This window comes from Panthera leo, chromosome B2 (assembly GCF_018350215.1).
Source record: "Panthera leo isolate Ple1 chromosome B2, P.leo_Ple1_pat1.1, whole genome shotgun sequence".
NCBI classification, from domain to species: domain Eukaryota; kingdom Metazoa; phylum Chordata; class Mammalia; order Carnivora; family Felidae; genus Panthera; species Panthera leo.
The window spans coordinates 106902135-106921847 of record NC_056683.1 but is presented as its reverse complement, the minus strand read 5'-3'; the positions used below and the strand labels follow the sequence as shown (position 1 = coordinate 106921847).

At 40.1% G+C, this 19713-nt stretch overlaps 1 protein-coding gene across 3 annotated transcripts in view; it reads left to right on the top strand.

The window, feature by feature from the left end:
* The first annotated feature begins 8083 nt into the window (after nt 1-8083).
* Nucleotides 8084-19713, top strand: part of FAM184A (family with sequence similarity 184 member A) — a 122164-nt gene continuing 110534 nt past the window's right edge. For all 3 annotated transcript variants that reach the window (XR_006202804.1, XM_042939714.1, XM_042939713.1), the window contains exon 1: nt 8084-8587. Coding sequence is in view for 2 of the 3 variants with exons in the window: in XM_042939714.1 (XP_042795648.1) it covers nt 8420-8587 (168 nt within the window). In the remaining variant the exon portion in view is untranslated. The remainder of the gene's footprint in view (nt 8588-19713) is intronic.

The following is a 19713-nucleotide window of genomic DNA, read 5'->3' as shown; positions in this document are numbered from 1 at the left end:
GGGACCTGATGAATACAAATTGAGGTCTTTGGACCAGTTGCAGCATGGGACATCTGTTTGCTACACTAACTCTGTCGCCTTAAGTCCTTTGGAGAAGCCAGCCGTGACCTTAAAGAATTGATGACTGAATGGATTTTATATAGGGCAAAAATGGATCTGAAAAGTTTCAGTGATAGATTGTAGCAGATACTTTTGGTGTCCTGTGGCACTTCATTTGATTTCAGCTGCAGAGGTGTTGGACAGTTCCCATGCATGCCACAGTTCCTACTCAAGTGTCTGCTGCATCTTTCTGCCTTTCTGACTCACCTCTCTTTACAAAGCCACAGGAGCTCACTAAGCCTACACTGAATGACCAGACATATGAGAGGATTATTCCTCTGGAAGCTGCCCTCAATTAATGAGTTAAATGAGTCAATTGATAAATGCATCAGCCTTTTGTCCTTGGGCAGGAAAATTCTGAGATGCATTCTATATGGTTTCTTAGAGGGTCCTTAGTAAAACTGAGTCCCAACTGATCAATGTGGTAGCCAGCTCAATAATGTATTGTCAAATGCCTTTTCCTTCTTATCTCTCTCAGTTTCTCTGCTTCCCAAGATTACCTATTAAGTAAACTACCCGATTCAGTCTGCTTTCTGAGGAATCCAAACAAAGTGGATGGATAAACTAGTTAGTTGCTCGTTGATTATGTTTTATAGAAAGGGTTGGCTTTGTTCATAAAGGAAAAGCTAATTATAGTTTTGGTGGAGAAAGTAAAATTAACTAAAATTTGGGAACATTTAGTGAGGATCTTTTTGTGCATCAAACATTTTAGAAGTATTATATACCACTTTCAAATGATTGATGTGACAGCAATGAGCTTTCTAAATTCATGGGGAAGGAACAGAAAAAAGAGAAAGAGAGAAAGAGAAAGGAACATAGTCCCAGACATCAACAAATAACAGTTAACAGGAGTCATACTCCTTTATAGTAATGTCTACCAGTTTGCAGCCAAATGGATTTACCACTTATTTGGATGTGTTAGGAAGTAAACACAAGAGTTGGTATATGACTGATTGTAGTATATCCAAATAAATATAATCAAATTATGTGTTCTAAAAATATGAAATAATTCAACATGTAATATATGGGAAATACAGAAAATCCTCAAGATCACTTAGTTCAATATCCTAACTTTACAGATGAAGAAAAAGAGGTGGTTTAGTGCCACAATCAGTCCTGGAATAGAAGAAGGATTTGGATTCCATTATCCTTAGAGACTGTCACCAAAGTAATGGACGTCATTTGGAAAATGTTTAATACAAAAAAAGTTCTGTACATGTGTCAAGTTTTACAGAGATCTGGTGTGTTTATTGGTACCACTGGAGTTCAGTTGCTTGTACACATTCTTTATTAATTCTGAGTTCCTTATGCTATTAAGCTTTGTTGTAAAACCTTAGATTAAGTTTCATTCAAGTACTGAATGTTCCTAAGAGGCTTAACAATGTGATGCAGAAGAGAGGAGAGTTAGGAGGTTCTTTAGAGATCACCTGCCCGACCAGGCATTTTTGTGTAGATATTTGGTTCCACTCTCAATTTACTCTCTGATTTGAATTCTATGACCCTTCTGATCCAGATGGGAAGGATGGGAAAGGAAAAATGGAGAAAGAAGAACATTCCCCTACCTCGTTCTTCTTTCAAACTTCATATCTAGATGTCCTCTATAGCTAACCATGACCTGGGATAGGAAATGATTATTTCACTCCATGAAGGAAGCATTCAATAGATACTTCTTGGTTGATGGAACAGTATTTTCTGTTTGTCTGTTCTCTGGAATAGATTTCCCAAAGGTAATGAGAGTATATTTCATTGAAGAAGTCAGTGTCAATATTCTTATTGTGTTAAAATACACATAACAAAAAATTTACCATTTTAACCGCTTTTAAGAGTACCATTCAGTGCATTAAGTATATTTACATTGCTGTGCAACTATAACCACCATCCACTTCCAGAACTTTTTTATTTTCCAAAACTGAAACTCTGTGCCCATCAAATAATAACTTCCCATTCCCATCTCCCTCCAGCCCCTGGCAACAACCCTTCTATTTTCTATATCTCTGAGTTTGATTACTCTAGGCACCTCATATAAGTGGAATCATACAGTATTTGTCCTGTTGTGACAGGTTTATTTCATTTAGCATAAGGTTTTCAAGGGTTTTCCATGTGGTAAGCATGTGTCAGAATTTCCTTCCTTTTTAAGGCTGAGTAATATGCCATTGTATGTATATACCATATTTTGTTTATCCATTCATTTATTAATGGACACCTTGGCTTCCACATTTTGGCTATGTTAATAATACTCCTAAGAACATTGCTATACAAATATCTCTTTGAGTCTTTGCTTTTTATTCTTTTGGGTACATACCCAGAAGCAGAATTGCTACATCATATGGTAATACTATGTTTAATCTTTTGAGGAGCTGCCATAGTGTTTTACACAATGGCTGTACCATTTTTTCATTCCTACCAGCAATGTACAAGTGTCCCAATTTCTCCACATAACACTTGTTATTTTCTCTTTTGTTTCTATAATCACCATTCTAATGGGTGTGAAGCAGTATTTAATTGTGGTTTTGATTTTCGTTACTCTATTAGTGATCTGGAGCAACTTATCATCTTTTCATGTGCTTATTGGCCATTTGCATATGTTCTTTGGAGAAATGTGTACTTCCGTCCTTTACCCATTTTTTTTTTAGTAGTCTCTATGCCAATGTGGGACTCAAACTCATGACCCCAGATCAAGAGTTGTGTGCTCCAGGGGCGCCTGGGTGGCTCAGTTGGTTAAGTGTCCCACTTTGGCTCAGCTCATGATCTCACGGCTTGTGAGTCTGAGCCCCACACTGGGCTCTGTACTGACAGCTTGGAGCCTGGAGCCTGCTTCGGATTCTGTGTCTCCTCTCTCTTCCCCTCCCTAGCTTGTGCTCTGTCTCTGTCTCTCAAAAGTAAATAAATGTAAAGAAAAAAAATTTTTAAAAGAGTTGCATGCTCTACTGACTGAGCCAGCCAGGTGCCTGTTCCTATTTTTTAACCTGATTGTTTTGTTGTTATTGAGTTATGGGGGTTTTTAAATAAATTCTGAATATTATTCCCTTATCAGATATATAACTTGCAAATATTTTCTCCCATTCCATGAGATGCTTTTTTACTCTGTTGATGATGTCCTTTAATGCACAAAAGTTTTTAATTTTAATGAAGTCCAGTGCAGCTATTTTGTTGTTGTTGCTTTTGGTCTACTAACTTTTTTTTTTTTTAATTTTTTTTTAACGTTTATTTATTTTTGAGACAGAGAGAGACAGAGCATGAACAGGGGAGGGGCAGAGGGAAAGGGAGACACAGAATCTGAAACAGGCTCCAGGCTCTGAGCTGTCAGCCCAGAGCCGGACGCGGGGCTCGAACTCACAGACCGCGAGATCATGACCTGAGCCGAAGTCGGCCACCCAACCGACCAAGCCACCCAGGCGCCCCCTAACTTTTAAGACACATTTAAATCCTAATATTCTTTTTTTAAAATGTTTATTTTTTTTTATTTTTTAAATGTTTATTTATATTTGAGAGAGAGAGAGGGAGAGAGACAGAGTGCAAGTGGGGGAGGGGCAGAGAAAGGAGAAAGAATCTGAAGAAGGCTCCAGTCTCTGAGCTGTCAGCACAGAGCTCAACATGGGCTCGAACTCATGAACTGCAAGATCATGACCTGAGCCAAAGTTGGACGCTTAACCAACTGAGCCACGCAGGTATCCCAAATGTTTACTTATTTTTGAGAAGGAAGTAAGGGCAGAGAGAGAGAAAGACTCCCAAGCAGGCTCCATGCTGTCAGCACAGAACCCTACATGGGGCTCAATCTCACAAAATGTGAGGTCATGACCTGAGTCAATATCAAGAGTTAGATGCTTAACGACTGAGCCACCCAGGCACCCCAATCTTAATATTAATTCTTAACTTCAGGTACTGCTGCTTGGGTTAATCTAGGTTTTCTGGAGTCTGATGTATATACAATTTGGGGGTCTTGAGAGAAAAACACAAAAAAGTTATTTTCATAATTTTTTAGTAAATTTTTAACCATGTTATCACTAGTTAGGACCCCTCCTGGAAGGAGACATGGACACTGCATTAGCTTCATTAATCAGCCCTTACAGCCCCCACTACCACTTTCTTCTTCCCTCCCCCTACCATTTCTAACAATTCAGAAAGTGTGTAGGGAATTTGAGAGCCTGGGAGGCATCATTCCAAATATAAATCATAATTGAAAAATCAGAGCTTGGAGGTTTTAGAATAAGAAATTTCTAGTCAAAGAACATCAGAGCAGAGATTCCCCTATGAATAGCTTTAAACTATTGTTTAGTAAACCAGAAAGAACTGGGTATAAAATATCTAGGTCTGTCTTCTAGCTCTATTATTAATTGGTTTTGAAAATCTGTGCAACTTAACCCTTCTTTTTTTTTTAATGTTTTGTTTAAAAAATTTTTAAGTTTATTTATTTTGAGAGAAAGAGAGTGTGGGTGCGCAAGCAGGGAAGAGGCAGAGAGAGGGGGAGAGAGAATTCCAAACAGGCTCTGCATCATCAGCACAGAGCCCAAAGCGGGGCTTGAACTCAAGAACTGTGAGATTATGAACTGAGCCAAGATCAAGAGTTGGATGTTTAACCGACTGAACCACCCAGGCACCCCACAACTCTACCTTTCTTATCTTCAATATGTATAAAGTAATAGGTTTGGACTTGAACTTCTATTCCAGCTCTAACAGGCAATAATTCTTCTTACTTCCAGCTTATTCCTCTACCTGTTTTCAGTGACTGCTCCCTTGTACCAGCCTCTACCTCTGCTTTACTATGAGCCCATGTCTCCAGCATTGTTTCCTTTGGCCTGATGCTTCCATCCATGGGTTATGACTCTTCTTCAGAGAGAAGCTTGAGGATACCATAGATAACAACCGTGCCTAGACAGATGCTTCTTTTCATATACTAATAGCTTCTGGTTTCCTCTTTGTAAGCAACCTTCTCCTATTGTATTCAAACTTGATTACCATATTACCTCTTCTACTCTGTATTGGATTGCAACTGAACAACTCCATTTGGATGTCCCATAGGCACCTCAAAAGTAACAGGTTCTACGCTGAACTTATCACTTTCTCCCACCTGTCCCTTCTCCTCTAGGCCATCTCAGGTGGAGCTCTTGATTGCTTTCTCTTCCTCGGCCTCAATGTCCTGTTTTACTTTAGGGATGTTTCACATACATCCGTTTCTTTCTATTCTCGCTGTCATAATTTAGGTCAATGTTCCATCCTCTCTCACTTGAATAAGTGCAAGAGCCTCATAACTAGTCTCCTTGCCTATAAAGTTGCCTCTGAATCCATTTTCCACAGTCACAAGAATTATGTTACTAAAGAGCAAATCTGATTGTTTCATTTTCTGTGTAAAGCCCTTCATTAGTTCATTATTGCTTTCAGAATAAAGTCCCAACTATTTATCAAGGCAAATACCACCCCCATGAATGGTCAAGCACCACCCCCATGCATGATCTTGATATCTGCTCTATCTCATATTTTGACATCCCATCAAGCTCTTTGCTCCAGCCATACCATACCACTTGCTGCTCCCTAAGTGGATTATGTTCTCTCTCACCTTCAGAGTTTGTAGTCCACCTTTTTTTTATCTGAAAAATTCCTACCCTTTTTATCTGAAAAATTCATCCTTCAGAAGTCTGTTCAATTATTGCCTTTGTGTGTGTGTGAAGTCTTCTCTGACACCTCAAGCGAGGTTAAGTGCCCCTCTTGTGAGTTCCTTTAACACCACATTGCATTGCACCTTATTCTTTGTGTTTCCCGCTAGACTGCTAACTTTTTGAGGACAGAGACTGATTCTTAGTCATGACTGCAACCTCAGCACCTAACAGCACCTGGAACACAATAAGTATTCAATAAATATTTCTGCATAAACCATCTCATGAGAGAAACAGGTACTAAATAAAGACTTCTTGCCTAACTAGCTTTTCCTGTTTTCTCTCCTATTGCATACCTCCTTTATTGGATTTTTAAAAAGTGAGATTCTGGGTAATAGGATTATGGGTGTATTATATTATTCTTTATGTTTATATTATTTATAATTGCATAGAATCCTATACAAGATGACCTGTGTTATCCCATTGTGGTAGGGCAAAAATATTAAATTCATGGAATGACACTGGATGTCTTGTGAGCATAGTATTTAGGATAAGGCTCCTCTTGGGCTATGCTGTACAGTGACGCCAGGATCTCATGTGATAGGGTTCAGCGTAAACCAGGGCCGCAACCTCTAACTGCCCAGTTAGAGTGCGAAGAGACTGATAAATACTGCCTCTTTTCAGAGGAGGAATTTGAGGAGCAAACAGGTTCAGCTGAGGCTATACATTGATCTCCTTATTATACACTTTCCACTATATTATAGAGACAAAACTAAAAACACCTTCTTTGCCCTAGCAAGACTTAATTATAAAAATTTAAGGAAATGGGGAGTCTTTTGAGCATACATTTTTGCTTAGCATGTAAAGGATATAGGAGTTCAAAAATGAGTGTTCATCTTCTATGCCTAGAATTTGATGAAATAGCACTAGCTCCTAATTCTCTTTAATTTCATTGAATCATTAGAGTTTAAGAGCAAAGCAAAATTTACATGATATTTGTTTCTGGGCATCTGCTCCATTCAGACCTTGGAACTAGACCACTTATTTTGGGGGACTTGGGGTGGGGTGGGCTGAGTACCTAGCACCTGGGAAAAGATGTAGCCAATTTCAGTCTTCTTTTCTGGCATTCCAACAGTTCTGGAACTATTTCATGATGCTATTCCATCTTCACCTTGTTGGTTTAGATTTGTTACAGTCAGATACTTTGCGATAATCTTGTCCCCAGTCGGATTTGTTAATAATCTCAAGTTTATACAATGGTTAGTTGCATCCTAAAGAGAAATTACATACTATAATGTGGGGGAATTCAGTTCTGCAAAACTGCCCGGAGAACAGAGTTTCTAAAATAGGCACAATTCTACATTTTTAAAGTTTCTGTTAAGATCGCCCTAAAACGAGTTATTTACTTCAACACAGGATACACTTAAAAATTTAAAAAAAAAAAAATCACTTGATCTACAGGAGTAGAGATGTTAGGAGAAAATCAGTAGGAAATAACACATTTTAGAGAGGTGAAAATGCACAAGTAATGACACATTTTGGCGCAGCCCCAAAACCTTAAGGAGCTGGCATCTTGTTCCAACTTCTGTTTTTCCCCGCTGTCTGGAAGTAAAGTAGATTCCATATATAATTGCCTCGGGCTCCATTAAGACTGGGAAAAAGTAAGGGTGCAGTGCTCTGCTATTGACTAATGAGGTATGATCTCTCCACACACACATACTTGACGTTGAATGAAGGACAAATGCCTGGCACTTAGTAGGTCGGCCAACTACACTGTAACCATCATATTTGCATGCATTTGAAAGGTTTAAGGGAGGGATTATACCATTCCCAGCTATTTCATTACCCACGTTCTGCGGTGCTGAGGCCAGCTTTGGGAGGGAACTGGATGAGAGCTTGACGCCCTTCTTGGGGAAAAGCTAGTTAGCCCAAGCGCACGCGATGTTACACGTGGAAAACCGTCAGTAAATCGGCACGCGTTCTGCAAATCGAAAGGACCACAGCTTCATCCACTCTCGCAGAAATTTTTACGTAGAGCCCCACGCACGGCACACAGGGCTCGCCGCCCAGTTGGGGGCTCAGGGATCCCCACGGCAAGGTGAAGCACCTGGCGGCGCGGTCCCGGCGGGCCCTCCCGAGGCGCCTTTTACCCGCCGCGAGGCTGCGGGGCTGGCGGTGGCGGCGGCCCGGGGCGGGGCTTGGCTGCGGAGAAATGACGTAGTCGTCCCCGCGCGCTCCGCGGGCCGCGCGCCCTGGTAACGGCGGCTCCGCGGCTCCCGCGTCCTCCTCCATGTCCCGCCTTCCCCCGCACCAGCCCGCCCCGTCTCCTCCTCCCTCCGCAGCCCCGGCGGCGGCCGTCTTGCCAGGTCCCTGGTTGCGGGTGGGAGCGGGACTTGCGGGGCCACGCTGCCCACGACGCCCCCGCCAGGAGCCAGCTGGAAAGCTGGCAAGAGCGGGTCGGGCCCGGAACCGCCGCCGCTGGACCCCGGGCGTCTGCCCCGCGCCGGTGTCGTCCGCGGCCTCGAGCCGGCTGGGCTGCCCCGTCCCTGGACGGGAGTGACGGGGAGGGGGGGGGTCGTGGGCCGGAGGGCGCCTGCGGCCGCGGCTGTCAAACGCCGGGGGTCGGGTCCGGAAGCGGCCGCCCGGGTTCTTGCCTCCCAGACGCTGTTGCTCCTCGGCCCGCCCCCGGAGCGCTAGGACGGGTGCCCGGGCCGGGGTCTATCGGGAAGATGGCGACCCCGGGCATGAGCTGGCAGCAGCACTATTACGGCGGCCCGGCGGCCGGGGCGGCCAAATTCGCGCCCTCTCCGGCCGCCGCGCAGCAGGCGGGGCACAGCATGGACTACAGCCAGGACCTGCACCTGAAAATGAGCAAGAAAATCGCCCAGCTCACCAAGGTAAGAGCGCGGCGGCGGGGTCAGCACGGCGGGGACCCCATGTGGGCCGCGACGGGCTCAGCTGCCAGGCAGGGAGGCTGCGAGCCTCGCGCCCCGGGCGAGTTGAAGGGGGCTTCTGTGGGGAAGCAACAGCCAGAGACTAAGCTCCAAGAACCGTTCAAACTTCGGTGGAACGCCGGAGACGTTCATTTAAACTAGATAACTCACCCGCACGGCTGGGTTTATGGGACTCGCACCCCGCTGCCCTTTAGGGGGTAAGCCAGCACAGAACAAATTAGGATCTACTTCCTTTATTGCACAATAATAAATCACTTTAGTTTTGCTCTCATGTATCTGCCCAGACTTCACGAGCCTTTATACTACTGTATTAAGTACAGTACCGTATTTACCCAACAAGACCCGGAATCTTCCCAATTAATCAGTATCTTCTGTTGGATACGTACTTAGGGGAGAATAAACCTGAACAATGTAGGAGGGTAAAACATACCTTGCGTGCCATTTTGGGGATTTAATGAGTCATTCCTTACCCTGACAAAATGTCAAACACGGCTTGTTAGATGAATCATGTGTCTGCGCTTAGTTAAATGTTTCAGTCTATCAAAAGATAATTTTCAAACCCATAAGTCTGCAAATTTGGCCAACTGTAGTTAGGATGGTGAGCTTTTTTCTAGTTAATGTTGATAATGAGAAGTTGATATCTGTGAAGCAAGAGCAATTTCAGACCAATTCTGTTGCTCTGTTTAGGTATCATGAGCAATCTTTCAATACCTGTTAATGAGAACAAGTGATTCGTGGTTTCAGAAAGTTAGTAGAGGTGCTCTCAATGTGTTTAAGCTGAGTTGGCTAACCACTTGTTAGTGTGGGTATGATGAAGAGAGGTGGGTATCATGGGCGTTTACTAATAGTAAGAGCTAATAGTAAGTACTAATAGTAAGTCTGACTCTTTCAACTCCAAAATTCTCATTTTATAATTCCAGTACTAGTTGGCACTATTGAGAAGGTAGAGTAAGACAGAGCTGGAAGAAAGGAAACAGTGAAATGGGAATGAAAAGAGGGTAAAATGATTTTGGTGAAGAAATATGATTGAGGGTAGAAAGAAAACTAACATGATAGGATGAAGAAGGAGGTCTCCTACAGAAGAGCATTCAAGGAAAAAGGAGCAAGAACATGATGGTAAAAGTCAGCCACGCAAAGCAGGGCGACACTGGGGGAAATTTTGTGTTTTGGTTTTCATTTTAGGTCCACTCTGTCTCAGAGCTTACTATGTGCCCAGTTTTTACTGCCTAATCTTGTGACAGATGATTCCCATATTCAGAGGAAGGAAAGCCCAGGAAGAAACAATAGTATACCATCAGGGCATTTATACGTTTGGGAGCTCAAAGCCGGGTTTCCTGAAATCATGTTTGGTCTTCAGAATACTGATGTTCAGAATGAAGCACATGGTTATATATTTATTCTGGCTTTTCTTATGGTATGTCCACAACACCCATTGTTCTTATTTGAGATTGTAACCCTCTAGGTTCCTGCCGTATGTAATAGAAACAAGTTGGTAGTGGAACTGTGTGCAGTTGAATAAAAAGTTTCTCATCTCTCCAGTAAACTACTTTTATTTTTACTACCTACCTTTTTCGATTTTCTGTTCTTTTATCAGACAAAAATATTAGTACAACTATTAAAGCTGAGAGTACTGATAGAAGCTGCTATCACCTTCTCTGATTACTCACCTTTACTCTAATGAGGCAGGAAGCTGCCCCCATACCATTGCTCCTCAAGGCTCCAGTACTATTCCTAATCTTTACTGAGTGTTACTTGGACTCTCTGATTTAGTGTTTATAGTTACAGTCTCTAAACACCCACACCACCTTCTCTGCTAAGTGCCTCGGACATTTAATCTCTTACACTAGAGTTTCTCAGTCTTGGCATTGTTGACATTTTGGATTGGCTAATTCCTTGTTGGGAGCAGGCAGGGCTGTCCTGTGCATTATAGGATGTTTAACAGCATTCCTCTTGTTACCTAGTAGATTCCAGTAGCACTCCCCCCCTGCACACACCATCATGACAATGACCATGTCTTTAGACATTGCCAAATGTCCCCGGGAGGTTGGGGGACTCCTCTCATGTTGAGAAGCACTGACTTGTACTGGAATATCTATCCCACCCTGTCTCTTGCATTTATTACTAAGATAAGATGTGACAATGAAATAATAAGATAATAGGACTCTACCGGAGCCAACATCCTTTAGTTCTTGAAACCTACAATAAGACATGCATCCCTTATGTACCATTTTGGAAACTGTCCAATTTTACAGTCACAAACACTTCTTGTAAATACTGTACAATCAGAACAATATGATTAATATATCAACTGTTAGAAACTTTACTGGTATCTGCTACATAGAATTTTCACTCAGGAAGGGTTTATTCACATTAGTAGAAGTAGGTTGGAAGCTTAGCGTATATTTCAGAATTAAACATTATAATCATTAAAATAGGATATTCTATCTTCTGGAGAGAGTCAGTAGTACTCAGCTCTTCAGCATTATAATTAGCGTGGCTTGGGAATCTGACTTTCTTGAATTAAAACTCCTGCTCTACTGATCACTAGTAATATGACCTTGGGCAAGTCATTAAATTCTGGACCTCAGTTTCCTAATCTTTAAGAGAGGGATGATGATACTATAACTCTCTAAGATAGTAGGCTCTTAATTCTGGCTGTCACTGAAAAGAGAGAATCTGTGCCAACAGAATATTAATAAAATAGTGGATAATATATTTTTAAACTCTTCCTCTCTTTTTAAAATAAACTAGTTTGCATTTAGTAGTATTATTATATTGTATTTATTTAGAGGGTTTTCTGCTAAGTTTTTAAAAATATATACATTAATTCTATTGGAATCGCCGAGTTTAAATTTTTCACATGTATTCTGCATTGTTGTAGAACAGTATTGAAAATACATGCATTTTTCAAATACTTGACTAGTTATGAAAGGTTAAGGATGAAAGTAATCTGTATTATAATTAAAAAAAAATTTTTTTACATTTATTTTTTGAGAGACATAGAGAGACAGAGCGCAAGTTGGGGAGGGGCGGAGAGAGAGAAGGAGACACAGAATCTGAAGCAGGCTCCAGGCTCTGAGCTGTCAGCACAGAGCATGATGCGGGGCTCGAACTCACAAACCGTGAGCTCATGACCTGAGCTGAAGTTGGATGCCTAACCGACTGAGCCACCCAGGCGCCCCTCTGTATTATAATTTTGTACATAGTAAGACTCAATATGTTTTTAACTAAAAAGCCAGCTCAGCTGCAGACATATCTGTTCAGATTCTATTTCCCTAGAACCTAACATAGCAGCCATCTCCTAGAAAGAAGAACAGTAGTTTTTAAAGCACCTTTTATATAAGGGGCACTATCCTAAATGTTCGAGATATAGCATGGAGCAAGACACAGTCTCTGCCTTTTAAAGTGAATCTGTTATATTCAGGCCACTCCAGCAAATTTTAAGAATCAGTTTTAGATTCTTGAGTCATGTTATGGCAGGTTTCTGGGATTGTTAGTGGCTGAACCATCTTAGGATAGGCAGAGAAGCTGGGTGGGTTGAGTTATGTTTAATAGGATCACATTTGTGTGCTTCTCTACTCTCTGCTGTGTTGCCTCTTTATTGTATTAGGGTGAAAAGCAATATATGTAATGTAATTATCAAACAGCTTTTTTTGTGTGTTACTCATTGTCCCTTTCAGTTTGTGAGGCTGGCTCATCTGCCTGTAGATAAACTTGACTTTTCTGGTGGCTATTAGATAATACAAGTTGTCTTTCAGTAACTAATTGCAGAAGTCTCAATTTGATTATTAAAATGTTCAGTGCCAACAAATAAAGACCCGAAACCAAACCTAAATTAAGGACAACGCTTCTCCCCCATGCCCATTCCCAGCTCTGCCCACTATGAGCGGGAAGCCAATAATCAGGAAGGGGGGCATCATGACTTTTTTTCTTCTGCCTGGGCTTTTCTACTCTTGCTTTGTCTTGCTGTTCCTGATTTAACACCCCCTCTACCCTCCCATCCCTGTTGGAAAAGGAAGAAGGGAAGAGAGGAAAGACTAGTAGCAAACTTCACTTGAATGGTGCATGGTGATCTAGCTTCAGTGCTGTTATAGATTTGGCACACATTTAAAGCTCATTCTTTCCTCCTGTGTCTTCTACCTCCTGCCTCCATTGCTCAGGATTCCTCACTTCAGATTGCTTGACAGTGAAAATGCATCTGTATTCTGGCTTGTTGCTTACTCCTTCCTCAGCCTCTTGGATGTTGCAGGGTCTTCATGTTTATTTTGCTGAGGTCTGTTCAAGCTTCAGGTAACCCTCTTGGATACACCTAGGTGACGCCACCCCAGCTTACTCTGTCTCCCATAGGACCCACCTTGGTCCATGGGGAGCATTCATTCTTTGTCCAGACAAAGAATGTTAGTCATATTTGAGTGGTTTGAATTGATTTCTTGTATTTTATTAATAGGCACAAAAACTTGATATACTGTTTATCAGTTGTCCAAACTTTTATAAAGGGACGCCTTTAGAGTTAAAAAAATTTAGAGCTGGAAGAAACCACAGATTCTGACCAGCCTAACCCTCTCATTTAATAGGTGTGGGAGTTGAGGGCCGGAGTCATTTGAAGATTGTACAGCTTGCCCCCGGCAGAACCTGAACACCAACCCAGAGAGAAGGGCAGCTGTGCTAGCAGGTCTCTTTTCCCTATGTCTTCCTTCTTTCTAACTAATACTACTCACTCATTTTCTAAGAAGCTGGAGACTTGTTTTGGTGGTGGTTTTGTCATGTTGGAACCATGTTTCGTCCACCATCTCAATCACAGATTTCTTGGGACAGTGAACCCATGTGATGTGCTGTCTCTCCGTATTTACAGGTTGTACAGTTTGCAACTGTGGCTTTGGCAAATTTGTAACAGAGCTATTTTTTGTATTCTCAGGTAAATGTCATAATATTTTTATGTTTTCTTTAACAGCTTTAGTCATTCCAGACTTAAAAAATGTTTTAATTACTTTGATTTGGAGACTGTCATACTTGGTGTCAAAGTTACTAGGGGGTTATTTTAAATTTTTTTCCTTACACTGCTTGCTTTCTTAATTGGATTGTTGCTTAGGTCTCATTCCTGAAGGCAGGAAGTTGGAAGTTTACCAGTTTTTCTCCCTTCACCCCTCTCTCTGTGTTAGTTGTTTGTTTATGAAAATTATTTGCTGTCTTTTAATTGCCAACCTCTTAAAAAATGGTATGAAAGAGGAGGTTCAGCAAAATGTTAGTGAAACAGTCTGGTCATTTTAATTGAATTAGTAAGTAAATCCCTATACTTTAATTTTGAAAATTATTAGTATTTCTGAAAATGTTGTACCTCATAAATTTGAGATGAGAATGCAGAGTAAGTTGGGTCTGTAAAACCATTTAGCTTCTGAATGATAATAGGAGGTAATTGGTGGGGGGAGGGGGAATGGAGGAATAAAAAAAGAAAACCAATAACTTATTTTCTGTCCTTTCAGCTTATCTTGGGAGATGGAAAAAGTTTCTAATCTTTGAGCATTCAAATAAACTTGAATATTATGCCATGAGATCGGATTGATGTGAAAAATGAAAATTTGTAATGCCATATTTGTTTTTTCACCACTGGAAGTTTCTATTTTGTAGACCACTTATGAGCGAGAAGGACATTAAGTAAGCCAGTCAGAATTGGTATGCCCCTCAGTCTATTTTGCAGATAAACATCTGAGGAAAGGTGGGAGACAATTGCTAAATTAATTCAGGACTTTTTTTTTTTTGGTAAATAAAAGCGATGTTAAAAATGGTAGTTTGATGTGGGGAAATATTATTATCAAAGTTATATTTTATATCCCAAGCGTGATCTGAGCCCCAGAGGCTTTTTTAGATTGAACTGGGAACTTAACAGTTCTTTGAAGTATTGAAAATAGTCTCTGACTGCCAATCAATTAATATATAAAGGTGAATTTTGGAAACACCGGTCTTTGCAAGTTGGGGATTACCAGTTATGGTCCGTATTTTGGTATACTTAACATTTGAGACCAAAGCAAGTATTTTAGAAAATAAACTTTTTATTCTTAGCTTTCTAAAGTTAAACTACAACAGTGAATACTGTCATTTGTAGGTCTCAAACTTATTTCATTACTGATTACATCTTTCCCACTAAACCTTAATGAGAATGTACACAATTAGTGAAGTTGAATATGTAAATTTTTGTCCTATATCTTTTACCTTCATTTTGAGATATAAAGGGAGGTTGAAACTACCAAAGGACCTATAGTAGATGGAAAAACAAAAGACTTAGTGGTCAACCAGAATATTTGGGATTTGAACAGTTTAGATTCAGGTCCTAATATGCCACCTAATTTATTACAAAGGATATAGTATTTTTTTTAAATGTTTATTTATTTTTGAGAGAGAGAGAGCGTGCAAGTGGGGAGAGGCAGAGAGAGAGGTGGCAGGGACAGAGGATCCAAAGTGGGCTCTGCACTGACAGCAGCCCAATGTGGGGCTCAAATTCATGAACCATGAGATCATGACCTGAGCCGAAGTCAGACATCTGACCAACTGAGCCACCCAGGTGCCCCGAGGAGATGTATTTTTAATGACTTCTAAAAATTATGAATCTATATTTCTTTATTTATATGTACCATTTCTATTTTGAGATTTAAAAATGAAAATTTGGTATACAAAGTACATTGCTAATATTTAAGTTATCCCTAAAATTCACAATTTTAGTAAAATATTAAGATAACCCCCTATTCAAAATTATTGGAGGGGTTATTTTAGTTAACTAGAAGTTACCATAGGGATTAATAATTTTCCATCTTCCAAAATAATATATTTACATTTAAACCATACCTTCATAAGTTCCACAGAGTCCTTTATTACCTCTCCATCAGTGTTACAATTTCAGTATATGCATAGAAGATTAGGCTAAACCTATACTAATCCTGTGGCAAATACTGAAATTTTATTTATTTTTTTTAATATTTATTCTTGAGAGAGAACAGGGGAGAGGGCCAGAGGGAGAGAGAGAATCTTAAGAAGACTCCATGCTAAGCATGGAACCTGATGCGGGGCTCCACCTCAAGACCATGACATCATGACATGAGCCAAAATCAAGAGTCGGATGCTTAACCGATTGAGCCACCCAGGTGCCCCTGAAATTTTATTTCTGAATAAATTCTGTTACTTCTTGTTTTATTTACCCTGTTTTCCTCATAAAACAAAGTGCAAAGTTTGTGCACAAATTCTAGACATTGGCTTTCTGGTTGGGAAGATGTTGTTTATTCTGCTGAATGTGCGTCTCTGTGCTCACAGGTATTTGCATTTTTCATCCTGTTTTTTCTTAAGCACGGTGGTAACAGAATGTCATGTCTTTCAGAAAACATTTCATAACTGAAACACTAAATACCATCTCAATCTTATTCTTAGATGTTTTGCCTAGTGAAACACTTTAAAAACAAAGCGTATGTAATTTTGAGGGGAAATTGCGTGTGTACGTATGTATGTTTGATATAATGGTCTACCCACAATAACAAAAGAAGATCTACTTAAATTTTTTTTTTAAGTTTATTTATTCATCTTAAGAGAGAGAGGGAGAGTGAGAATCCCATGCAGGCTGACATGGGGCTGAAACTCACAAACTGTGAGATCATGACCTGAGCTGAAATCGAGTCAGATACTTAACTGACTGAGCCATCCAGGCGCCCCTGAAGATCTACTTAAATACGACTAAAATAGAGCATATAGATCCATATGATTGGTAAACTTTTGTTGAATGCTTCGTCCATGAAAGATGCTGTGCTAGGTACTATTGATTATTTGATACTATTCATTTATCATTCCACTTTTGGACTATATATATTTTTAATTTTGTTCCAATAGATCTGTGAGAAAATATGACCAGAATGAAATAGGTGAACATTTTAATCAACAGATTAATCTGATAATTTTAAATGCTTAATTATGGGCAGCTTTTTGGTTTGTTTTGGGTAGAATTTATAGATCTCATTTTCTTAGATAAACTAAGCTAGTCCCTTCCAGTGTCCTCTTTAATAAGGTTTTTAATAATAATTTAAAGAGTAACATCAACACATTCTCTGGTTACAGATTTATAACATATTTGTCCAGGCGGTAGAGGACTTGCAAGGGAAATTTCAGTTTTCTGAAACCCAGGAGTTAATGGGACTGTATTAGCTTTAGGTCTCTCATGGGCAGGCCAGAGAGCCACAGTCCCATAGCCATATGACCCAGTGAAGCAGCAGTGCCCATCATTATAGGTCAGAGGTGTGGTTCAGTGGGTTTGACAGACCCCAGTTTGAATTTCAGGTTCACTATGTATTAGTGTTTTACTTTTAATAAGTTTTAACCTGTTAGAGCCTCAGTCTCCTCATCTGTAAAATGAGAATAACAAAACCTATCTCATAGAATTATTGTAGAGATTAAATGAAATAATTTGTGTAGGAGAGGAGGTCAGTAAATGCCAATTTCTACCCATTTTCCACACCCCTACCCCTTGGCTTAGCGTTTGCTGATACAGTTTTAACGAGTATGTTTTTGTATATATTTTCTCTTTTGATGGAGATATATTCTACATTATTAGAGACCACAGCTATCAAAAGTAAAGGTTTAACAGCAAATAAAATACAGGTGGTTCTTATTATTTGAGATGGTTGTATTCTATGAAGTTATGTTCTAGGGGAAATATAGGGTTATGTTCCTGACACCCTCTGGTCACATTTTCATCAACCAGTCAACACATAGCCTTGTTTTATGTGTGTTTCTGTTTAACGGCACCTTATTTAATATATCTTATTGGGGCGCCTGGGTGGCTCAGTTGGTTAAGTACCCAACTTCAGCTCAGGTCATGATCTTGTGGTTCATGGGTTTGAGCCCCACGTTGGGCTCTGTGCTGACAGGTCAGAGCCTGGAGCCTGCTTTGAGTTCTGTGTCTCCCTGTCTCTCTGACCCTCCCCTGCTCACACTCTGTCTGGCTCTCTTTCTCTCAAAAATAAATAAACATTAAAAAAAATTTTTTAAATACACCTAATTGGTTCATTAACAGTGAACTCATAGGCAACAGTGTATAACTCACGTGTGAATGAAGATTAACAAACTGTGAGTGTTAAATTGTAAGGTTACATACAAATTTTAGCAGGTCGACAAACTTGGAAATATGGAATCCATGAATGATGAGCATCTACTGTATCTAAGAATGGATACAGAACTGCATCTGCTGTTTACTTAGCCCCTGCCCTGGGTTTTCAGCTGTTGTTTTGGGCCTGTATGACTATGACTCTTATTAACACCCTGAACACCCTCACATGAGTATGACTTTGACTTTTATTATCCCTCTAAGCACCCACAGATGAAAGGGGTAGAAAGGATAGTGGGGGCAGGAATACTTATCTTTTGTGTGAGTTGCCAGTCACCTAGTAGCCAGCCTATAATCATAAACATGGGACAAAATTGCACCCAGAGATTCTCCTTGTATATAAACTGTGATCTTCACAATCTGAACTTGAGTCTACCACATTGCTCTAGGTCAGAAAAAGGAATCAAATATAAAAAATATTCTATGGCATGGAGTGAAACCTTTGAAAATATAATGTTGACTTATTTTAATTAAAATAGTCTTATTTTTTTTATATTCATTGTTTAAAATATGTTTGCAGTTACTTCCTTCTCAGCATAAACTGTCAGTGTGGGAGTTGTTTTTGTTAAAAGCCTTTGTATAGGTATCTAAAGATAACTACAAATTTTATATTCTCTGGGATTCAGCACATTTGGTTGGAAGTTTCTGAATTAACTATACAATGTGCAGAAAATTTAACTATTCAAATATAGAATATTTTGGCATATAATTAGACTTACTGTTTTTTTTTTATCTTGACCTATACCTTTCTTAAATGACCTAGAATATGTGTATTTTCAATGTTGTTAATAGTAGCGTATGTTCATATTTATCCATACCTTCTTGTCCCAATCCCCTGGTGATTATCAGAAACTACCGGTGAGAAAGGAGCCCAGATAAGAACACTCTGTGGTTTTGAAGGAGTTAGCAAAGTTAACTGGCCTAGAAAAAGTAAGACTTTGAATTCAAGCCACGCCTGCCATTTTGATATTGTTCTCTTGACCCTGCATATCTTTAATTTCAATCCCGAGTCACCTTTCCTCTTTGTTTTCTCTGTTTCTGGATTGTGGAGCATTGCCAGAGAAATTTTGGAACTGGACTGTGGCAGAATAATGCTACCCTTCCCTTCCTTACCCCAGAGATGTCTACAGCCCAATCTCTGGTATCTTTGAATACGTTACTTTATATTTGCAGATGTGACTAAGTGAGGGATCTTGAGATGGAGAGATTATCCTTGATTATTTGGATCGGGCCAGTATAGTCATAAGAATCCTTCTGAGTGAAAGAGGGATGTAGGTGAATCAGTGCCAGAGTGATGGGACATGAGAAAGACTTGGCCAGCCATTGCTGACTTTGAAGATGGAAGGTGGCCATGAGCCAAAGAATACAGGTGGCCTCTAGGAGCTGGAAAAGGCAAGAAAACAAATTATCCCCAAGAGCCTCCAGATTTTAGCCCAGTGAAACTCTTTTGAGACCTCCAGAATTGTAAGATTAATAAATGTATGTTGCTTTATATCCCTAGTTTTGTGACAAATTGTTATAGCAGCTAGAGGAAACTAAGGCTTGGACATTGATAGCTCTGTGCAACATCATATGATCCAATTTTACCTGATCACACCGTGTTGCTGACTTATATTATGTTGCTGTCTCTCTGAATTGCCCACCGTTGCTTCTTCTCCTCTTAATGTATACACATCATGTAGATAAGCTGCTTTCTATTTTACTAAAATGGTCAAGACTACCAAACTTCAGTTACTTGTCTATAAGGATACTGGGGTCATTCATTCCTTGAGAGAACTTTCTCCTGGTCCTGCCACTTTAACTGTCATGTATATGCTGTTTTTCTGTGTCTTAAGTAGCTCACTCTTGACAGGGACAGATGGGAATCAAGGAAACTAATTGGGAGGGTATTGGAATATAGTATTGATGAGAGATTATGAGGACCTGGATTGGG